The 9,709-nt window shown below is 34.5% G+C and overlaps 1 protein-coding gene across 4 annotated transcripts; it reads left to right on the top strand.

Moving 5' to 3' along the window:
* The first annotated feature begins 4,786 nt into the window (after positions 1-4,786).
* Positions 4,787-6,931, top strand: LOC125473289 (PH, RCC1 and FYVE domains-containing protein 1-like). 4 transcript variants are annotated; one of them, XR_007255194.1, is made up of 4 exons: positions 4,787-4,871; positions 5,907-5,993; positions 6,087-6,204; positions 6,743-6,931. XR_007255194.1 is itself a non-coding variant. In XM_048575951.1 (4 exons), exons 1-4 carry the CDS (start codon positions 4,825-4,827, stop codon positions 6,854-6,856), a joined length of 357 nt encoding a protein of 118 aa, XP_048431908.1. In that variant the 5' UTR covers positions 4,787-4,824; the 3' UTR covers positions 6,857-6,931. The 4 variants fall into 4 exon arrangements, 2 of the variants coding, with proteins under 2 accessions (XP_048431908.1, XP_048431907.1); XM_048575951.1 differs by having other exon boundaries at positions 6,096-6,204; XR_007255195.1 differs by lacking the exon at positions 4,787-4,871 and adding an exon at positions 5,732-5,790.
* The last annotated feature ends 2,778 nt before the right edge of the window (positions 6,932-9,709 follow it).

Here is a 9,709-nt window from a genome sequence, read left to right as displayed (position 1 = left end):
CCGGACCATCACTCAACGGAACCCAAACCAAGATACGATTCCGAATCGTCACTCAACGGAATCGCGGAATGAAGTAGGAAGGATTCCGGACCATCACTCAACGGAATCCAAACCAGGATACGATTCAGGACCATCACTCAACGGAATCGCGGAGTAGAATGTGTAACACCACTCGATAAAACAAGACATGGATCAAGTTACTCAAGATACAAAGACTCAACGAAACGAGAATGAATAATGACACGAGGGTTGAAACATGTTTCGAAGCAACGAACCCCATAACAATGGATTAATGGTCCACTACTAGCTCTCGCATTTCATCAAATCAATCCAATCATGCAATACAAACCATAATTCCAATCCACAAGTCAAATCATACTTACTGAAATTAGATCATTGGCCAGAATAAAATAACACTTCAATAGAATTCACATTTAATTAACATGGGTCTATGGCGTATGTATACATAATTCACATTTCAATATGCAATTCGAATCACTTTCCCACAAATATTACCCATCCATAATCAAACCACATTTAATAAAAATAGATCGATGGCCAATTATAAAAGAATCACATTTTAATAGCTTAGTTTGGTTAGTTATGTGTGCTACTTGTATTTATACTCTTGATTGTACTTTTGTGTTCCGATTAGGCTCTTCAAAGGAACAAAATTAATATTATCTAAAGAAAGTACATTGATTATGGAATCTACCACTCAAATAATATCACTCAATTAGTAGTAAAGAAGATTAGAAAGGAATCTGGAAAAGAAAATAGGTGTGGCGAAAAAAGTACTCTACTTCTCCACAAAATCTGCAGAAAACAGCACTATTAGACCAAGTTTAGGCTCCCTTTGGAACATTCCAAACTAAACCAAATCATGTGATATTATATGGGTTTTGAAGCTTGTGTTCTGTACTTTAAAAACATACAAAGTTTGTAGAAAACGGAGCTCTAAATTGGAAGTTATGCCAAAAGGAAAAACGGAGTCTTGAAACTGGAAACTCAATTTTCTGCTGCTGTTTGGCAGCCCGTGACCCAAACTTAAAGAAGGTTTTGATCAACCAAAACTCAACGAAATTGAGTGAAAACAATTGGGTTACGATCATGAGCATATGTACTTTCAACACACTAAAAATTTTCTCCAAAGGAGCATATAAAGGCCTAGAAATTAAGAGCCAAAGAAGGCTACTCGAAACTTGAGTTTTCTTTGCAAAGAAGTCAATTTTCTGCAACTTACGTAACAACCCACTTCCAATTCATATAACAAATCCCAAAATAGTTCCAGGTAGTCCAGAAGTCATGTACACAACATCCAAAACTAACATGACTCAAAATTAACAAGAAATTGACCTTTTGAACTAAACCCTTGATCAAGAAATTTGATCTACACACCCAACAATTGAATCTTTGGAAACCAAGCTAGACATAGGTTCACATGGTCACTAAAAGGTATTTAAAACCTAGACAACACTCGTGAACGATCACACGCACCGCCACACGCGGTGGAAGTCAAGATGGAGGGTTTACAAACCCCGAATTTCAACATTAACTAGAGGAGCTCAAATTTATGTGGTAGCTAGAGCTCAACAAGGGAAACACTTTTCACAACTAGGCCGACGATAAATTCTAACCGGAAACTGTCCAATTTCACCGGAGAAAACCGGATTTCTAGGTATTCTAAACATCCAACTCTAAAACGAATACGAAAGCACAAACTAAGCATACCCACTTGAAGATTACGAAGAGTAGATGAAGTTTCATACCTCACTCGAAGGAAATCGTTGTTGGAATCGCCGGAAAACTGATAAAACCGCCGGAAAAGTCGTGAACTTTGAGACCTCGAACTGCAAAGATGGAAAAGAAAAGGGAAAATCTAACATCACAGAGATGTAGGGCTCGTCAAGAGCTTTCCATGGACACCAAGATCATCCAAAACAGACCTCGGATGAAAAAGATACAAGTGGGTCAAGTTTTGTGGGTTTATGGGTCAATTTCCCCCTAAAAACGGGTTAGGCAGCTCTTCCCCCCCCATTTTTCCGAAAAATTCTCCCCTTTTTCCTGGAGGTTTCCCTCCCATTTAAATTATAGCAATTTGGTAATATTGCCAAAATGCCACCAACTTTAAACGACTCTAACTTCTTCGTTCAGACTCAGAATTAAGATCTGTTTACGCCTACGCGCTCATGAAATCAAACTCTACCTAACCAATTTAAGAGTTGACCGAACAGGTCGAGAAAATTGGAAATGACTAAAGTACCCCTCACATCGTTTTCTTAAATTTGGAGAAATAAAGAACTAATTCCAATCAAATCTTTGAAATACGTCAATAATAAAATAAAATAATAATTTTGGGGACGGGATATCACATATATGGCTGGTCGACACTACTTATATAAAAAATGAAAATCAAAACTAGTGCTGCAATCTTAGTCTTACAACAAAACGCTTTTAAAAACAACATACGAGGAGGACACATCTAATTAGTGGCTTGTTTAACCTTGTTTATAAAAAGAAAAACTTTGAGTAACTTTCCACCTTGATCATGTGTTAGAGTAAATATAGAAATATAGAGAATAATCTGAATAATGATTTTGAGGTACAACTTGAATCGTTTCCTTAAAGTGTTATTTGCCCCCACTCGAATGAGTTTGCTAAAGTGTTCTTGGTAAGTCACTTTCAGAATATAACAAAGTATGAAATATTCGATTAGCAAAACCGAATTGCATTCGCTTATAAATAAGTAGAAAGAAATTGTATGAATGTGATGGAGAGAAGAGAGAGCAAGGAATGTAAAAATAAATTTCTGAAATTGTGTGTGAAACATTATACCACAATAGGTATTTATAGGCATTAAAGCACCCGTTCATCGAGTCTTTTTATTTTAGTTGAAGATATACAACCCTTCTTAATAATGTTGACCCAAAAGACATATCTTCTATTTAAAATTTTCAGAAAATAAATTTTGATTATTTATACATTTTAATTATACTCATACAATTTGAATAAGCATCATAATTTTTAACTAAAAATTGTAACCATTCAACTAATTACATTTGCTGCGCACTGCAGCACCTTTTATCATCCGCACAGACGCTGCACAATGCAGCACCAAGTCAATATAATATATATATATATATATATATAAAATAATAAATATTTATTATTGAAATGTCTAGTAGTTTCAACAAGTTCGCACTCGTTGCATCAAATTCCTAAAATTCTAGAAGATACATATTTTATTTTATTTTATTTTGCGAGTTTGATTTATTTGATCGGTAGTACTCAATTTTTCACAGGGTTGACCAGTTGTGCTTTTTACAGACTCGGACAACCCCAACTCCCCCCTAAATTTTATCGCTCCTTTCGTCGGTCCGCTTCCCCTCCCGTCCCATTCTCCGACGCCCTTTCGTCCCTTCTCTTTTCTCTTTCATCTCCCTAATTCCTCCTGAGGCCCTCCTCGTTTTTCAACCCGCCGTCGGTCTCTCCGCAACAGCCTCCCAACATCCACGCTTCGAGCTCAGTTTCTTCTTTGCTCGGAGTCAAAGATCAGAACTGGAGGTCTTAGGGTTTCGGCAGATCTGCGCCGCGTAGTGTAGAGAAGAGAGAGCTGAGCAGTGGTGGTTGTGGTGGTGGTGACGTGGCCGTTGATGGTATTGCACGGAGGGCGCGAGAGACAGTTGGAAGGTAGATGATGAACGGAGCTCCGGCGGGGGATCGGAGAGGGTGGTGGCGTTACGGTAATTTCTGTCACATGGAATGGCAGATCTTGTTAGCTACGGGAATGCCAACCGTGACATCGACCAGGTCGGTCTCTTCTCTCTAAATTCTCTTTGCCTCTTTTTTGTTTTTGCAAATGTATCAAAAAATACAAAGAAAATGAAATAAATTCCTAATCATTTGTCTGTTTAATTACTTAGAAAAGCAGAAGATTTGTTTTTTTCCCTCCTCGAAAAAGTGGAAATTGGATGGAAGCTCTTTAGTGTTTGCTGATACTTTTAAGTTTGTAGGTATGTGAGGGAATTTTGATTTGGTAATTGAAACCAACTCTCTAGATTAATTACTGGGAACATAATCTTCAGGCATGTTAAAAATGTGAGGGAATTTTGATTGGTAATTGACATACAACTTTTTAGATATAATTAGTGGAAACATATTCATTCTCAAGGTTTTTGGTTTTGAGGATCACTTCTGGGTTTCATCGTTTTGGCTCAATGGATGCAGTATGGGTGCTTTTACAGAACCAACAGGGCCAAAGTTTCGAACCTTTTTTAATTTTGTATTTTTCCCAGTGCATTTTCCATTTCGGCACTGGTTTTGCTCCGAGGCATAGTTAAAGTACGGACATCTTTGAACGATAAATGCCTAGTGATTATTTCGACAGAGTGATCTAATGGAAATGGCATTGCATGGAAAACCACATTTTACTTTCTCGCAGGTGTAAAACCTGCTCTAGTTGGAACAGGTTTTTATAGTAACTTTAGAAGACGCGTAGGGTTTCTTAATATCTTAAAAGTTTGGATTTAGCGATTTATTCTCTAAGTCGCAGATAACAGTTATGAATTATGATATGTTTGGAAGGTTGTAACTTGTAACTGAATGAGAACTAAGTTGGTGTGCTTCTTGAATTGGAAGTTAAAAAGTCATTACTATATGCGGTAATGGAGTTCAGGGTAACGTTATAATTAGAAGAGCATTTGATATGGTCCTATGTTTAGTTCATACAGCGTTTATCCGCCCTTCATATCTTTCTCATGTTTTGAATGATTAAATGATTTTCAGGCAATAATTACTTGAAGGAGGGTGCTCAACTACTGAAATATGGTCGTAAGGGAAAGCCTAAGTTTTGTCCATTTAGACTTTCTACTGTAAGTTTGTATCTAAAGCTTCTCTATTAGGATTTATTTTTTATTTTTAAAATATTGGTGGTTTGTCCACTCCATGGAAGGAAAAGAACATGGTGTGCTCAATTATTAAGGTTGAAATAAAAAATTTATTCCACAATTCCTGCATGAACAGATAGTAAAATTTGTAAAAGGATGAAGTCAAGAATGCTACGAAACATATTTAATTGAATTCCTGCTTAGCAGTGGTAATGTAGTGCCAATTAGGTAATTTCTATCTTCCTCCCACAAGCATACAATTTCCATTTGTGCTTATAACGGAAAAGATAAAATTTCTCAAGTTTCCCTTCTGCTAATAAATTAATAACTGAAGGGGAAATCTGAGTTAATTTAGGTTCCGATCCATATGGCAGATTGGAACCAAAGGTTACAGTAGGCAGTTTGCCAGATTCTATGGCATATTTAATTTGGATGAGAGATTTGAGAACTTATTCGTAGTGTAGTTTGAGGTCAGTCAAGGCAAAATATGGTCTATAGTCTTGGAGAACATATCATTAATAGCTACGAAGGTTTGATAGACTATACATTTCACCTTGTAAGGTATTGGAATATGTTTAAATGTCAGTTGACATAGTTGTGCTGCTACGTTGCTGCATACCATGCTAACTTTTGTGTTTTGAGTATGCATTGTAAAATACTGCCTAATGGGATAAGCATTTCACTGGCCTTCTGTGTAGATAGCATTTCAATGCCCTTCTATGGTTCTTGCTTGTGATTATATTATTGTATTTTAATTCACAAATTTGTCTGCTTAAATTCTTTCTATTTCTACGTACTGCTGCATTTAATAATTTCAGGACGAATCAACTTTGATCGGGATTTCAGTAGCGAAAGAAGTTTGAAGTTGGCTTCTGTCACAAGAATTGTTCCTGGACAAAGAACTGTGAGAAATTTGATATAATTTTTTAGTACATGATTGGCATAGATTTACTGCAGTTTAAATTTAAGTCTTCTAGCGATGCTTATTCTAATTTCATCTTGCTCCAAAATTTGTTACAGGCTGTCTTTCAACGATATTTACGTCCTGAAAAGGACTATTTATCATTTTCTCTTCCATGCAATAACGGAAAGCGGTCTCTTGATCTGGTTAGTGGTGGAAGCTCAAAATTATGTCTTTACATTGTTTCCTATTTTTATTTATAATAACAATATTTATGATAATCTGTTATTTGCGTCGAGATTTGCAAGGAAAGTTGAGGCGCAAGTGTGGATTGCAGGCCTTAAAGCACTAATTTCCTCCGGCAGAGGTGGGCGTTCGAAAATTGACGGATGGAGTGATGGAGGCCTCTACCTTGATGTAAATATGCCTACTTAGAAACCTCTTTTGTGGTTAAATTTTATGTTTTCTCTTGTCTTGCAGTGATCTGTGTTATATAGGCATCAACATGCTGTATTGGAGCTTTTGAGCTAAATTTGAAATGCTGAAATACTATGATAAGATTCTTTTATTATTTTTATTTAAATTTTAGTATTTGATTCTTAAAGAAATTAAACTTCTCCTTGCATAGACATAGTGTTTTTCCATATTTAATATATATTTTTCTTTCCCTTTGTAATTTTTGGATTGGCTTTTTTTATAGACATTTTTTTATCTTATTTGTTATTACTTTATATGTTTAATATATATATATATATATATATATATATATATATATATAATTCTAAATGAGTCATCCAACCTTATAGTTCAGTTCATATGATTTTATTGTAGTCATCCAACCTTTATATGGTGAAATCACACACGCACATAGACTTCGGATGTATGAAAGTTTCTCTTACATTTCGATATGTATAAGTACACCTGTTGAATGACTGCCTGCCTATCATGTTTTCAGGTACTTCAGGATGGCAAGCACTTGACATCAAATAGTCGTAGTGATAGTTCTGCTAGCGGTGCACGAGATAGTGGCTCTCCAGATTATGAATTCAAACTGAAAGTATTTTCATAATCTTTTCAATGACAAACACGAAAGGTGTTCTTATTTGGGTAATTTGAGTAACTCGGAAGAGTGAAGAAATTACTCCTTTTAACCTACCGTCAAATCAATAAAGAAGAAGCTTGTAGCTTTGAAAAAGATAAAGCATAGAAAAGTAGTGGGGTCCCAACAGTAAATTGACCGAAGTGTGAAAATCTTGAAAGAGATATGTATAACATGTATAACGTGATTGGAAGCCGTCCAGCAAGTAGTTGGAAACTGTCCAGAATAATGGGGCCCCAAAAAAGATAATTATTTTTGCTCCTAAATATAACGCAGCCTGTTCACTACTGACTTTTTTCAATCTGTTTCTGCAATTTTCCTTGTCAATTAAGTCTGTTGGTGTTCATTTTGTGGTTTCTTGTTGGATCGATTCGTATTGTCCCACTTGGCTTCTCTACAACTTTATTTCTTTTTCTCTTCTAGTTCCATTATTTCCTTTCCCCAAAACCTCTCTTTGGTCTGCACCTACTTTTTTGTGAGTATTTTCGTCGTGGTTTTTCGTTCACTTTTCATTTGCTTTGCAATGGTGATGAGCACCCAAAGAGCCTCTGCACCTCTTCTTCTCTCGATCAGCTCCTCGATGGAAGTACGATGTGTTTTTTGAGTTTTAGGGTGTAGACACCTGCAAGGGTTTGTATCCCCATTTATACCACGAATAGTGCAAGTTCCAAGGAATTAAAGTAAAAAACCCCAAAATTTATTTTAAATTTCAATATTCTTAAAGGATTAAGTTAAAAAAACCCGAAAAAAAAAATACCCATCTCTTTGTCGTCTATTCCTACTTTGGTGTGAGTGATTTTGGTGTGAAGTTATATTGGTTGAAATAAAATTTCTCATAAAATATTTTAGCATTGTGAATAATCCGATGATATTTTGTTATACGAATGATGCTAGTAATTTTGCCTACTGTATTCAGTAATTTTACAAGTAATCATCAACTCATATTCAAACTTTTCACTCACGAACATGTGCTTGTTACATGATTTATTTATTTTGTTATATATAAGGGGATTGAAAAGTATTTAGTTTAAATTAATTCTCACAAACACATCGAGAGTGAGCTTCCTTGAAATTTCGTAACTGTTAAGTCCAGTCTTCTTGCACATGTTTTTGGTTGTCAAATTTTCCTTTCATTTTGGTGTTGGCCAAGTTCAGCTCTTCTTGTGGATTACTCGTTTTTTTAGTCTTTGTTTTGGCTCTGTAGACAACTGTTTATTTATTTATAGAGATACTTTCGTTCCTCGACTGATCAAATAATTTATCGTTTCTTTACTTTCTTGGTTCTTTACTTTCTTGGTTTGATTATGCAATTTAAATATTATTTGATTATCCAAATAATTAAAAGAGAGGATTGGCGAAAAGAGACATAATCTTCTTTGGGAAAGCTAATAAAACCAGGCCGAGGGTTTTTCTGTTCCAATTATGTGTCTCCTACGTCTTGTTCTTAGTTTTTTGAGACTATTCTTTCACATAATTTTGAATTTAACAATGCTTTTTTTATGGATTGAAAAAAAAAAAAATTTCCAAAGCTGCGACATATATTTCATAAGGGTAATGCAATGGAGACTAAATTCGTATACTAAATTTGCACACACTAATTGATGTGTCACTAATAGAAATAAGCATGTTTATCAACGTTAATTAATAAATCAATCATCAACTTCTATGTTCTTTAGTTTCCAAAACTTTGTCTACAAATTTAGGGGTGTATATTTTGGAGATATTAATGGATTTATAAATCCATGAAGTTTACGGGAGTTTAATTTATTTGTATAGATTCCATGAAATTTTTTGATTCAACTATCTCAAAATCTCAAGGGAAGAGGTGATATTTGTGATGCATAAATTGTAATACGAAAGCTCTCAAATTCCCTCAAATTCCTTAACGTTTTAAAATTCTTTAAAATAAATTCATAATCGAATACACCTAGAATGCTATAAACTCTTTGAAATCTTAATTGAATACAAATATTTTTAAAGATTTTAATATTATCTTAAAAATTTGATTGAATACACGTTGAATTTCAGAGAATCACTTAAAATCATGATTGAATACCCTTAGATTCATTAAAAACATTAAAAACCCTCAAATTCTCAATTGACTAATGAGTACGTTTAGCCTCACAATGGACTAATAATAAATGGATCAAATTCTTTTTCGGCTAGAATCAACTTAAAACATTTATTTAGATAGTATTAAATAATTAACATTTAAAAGTTAACCCTTGATAATACCTCATCAGCCGCCTCAACCAATTTTCTCAATTATTTCATGGTCATTTTCACTTTAAATTAATTCTACAAGTAAAAAATCGCTGCAGTCTTACCAAGCAAGTGGTTAGAAACCGTCCAGGTAGTGAAAAAATGGGGTAGCCACCAATCCTGACTTTTTGGTACCATCTCTTGTTTGTTTTAGTGGGAAAAAAAAAATCCCATCAAACCGACTGAATGAGAAGAGTAAGCCACCAATCCTGACTTTTTGGTGCAATTTTCCATCTCTTGTTTGTGTTTTAGTGGAAATATAGTTTTCTTTTTCTTGCATAAATTGTTAGTTTTGGTAGTACTACACTATACTACACTTGTTATGTTGTTTGTTATCTTACCTCTGTTAATTACTCCGTGTTACTTATTTATCTATAGATAGAATGAGAAGTGAGGAAAAAAATTTTCACACAAGCGTAGAATTACAAACAATATCCCCATCAAAGAAAAGAATAAACAGGTTAGACTTTGTCAATCAAGGTCTCTTGATACCTAAATTTGACCCAAAGGATGAATGAGAATTAAAGAGCTTAGGTTTTTTTTTTTTTTTTTTTTTTTTTT

Source organism: the organism of the source record quoted next, unplaced genomic scaffold, assembly GCF_019419815.1.
Source record: "Pyrus x bretschneideri cultivar Hongxiangsu unplaced genomic scaffold, Pyrus_bretschneideri_v1 Contig81, whole genome shotgun sequence".
Classification (NCBI taxonomy): Eukaryota; Viridiplantae; Streptophyta; class Magnoliopsida; order Rosales; family Rosaceae; genus Pyrus; species Pyrus x bretschneideri.
Note: the sequence above shows the minus strand (reverse complement) of the source record. Positions and strands in the feature narration are given on the sequence as shown.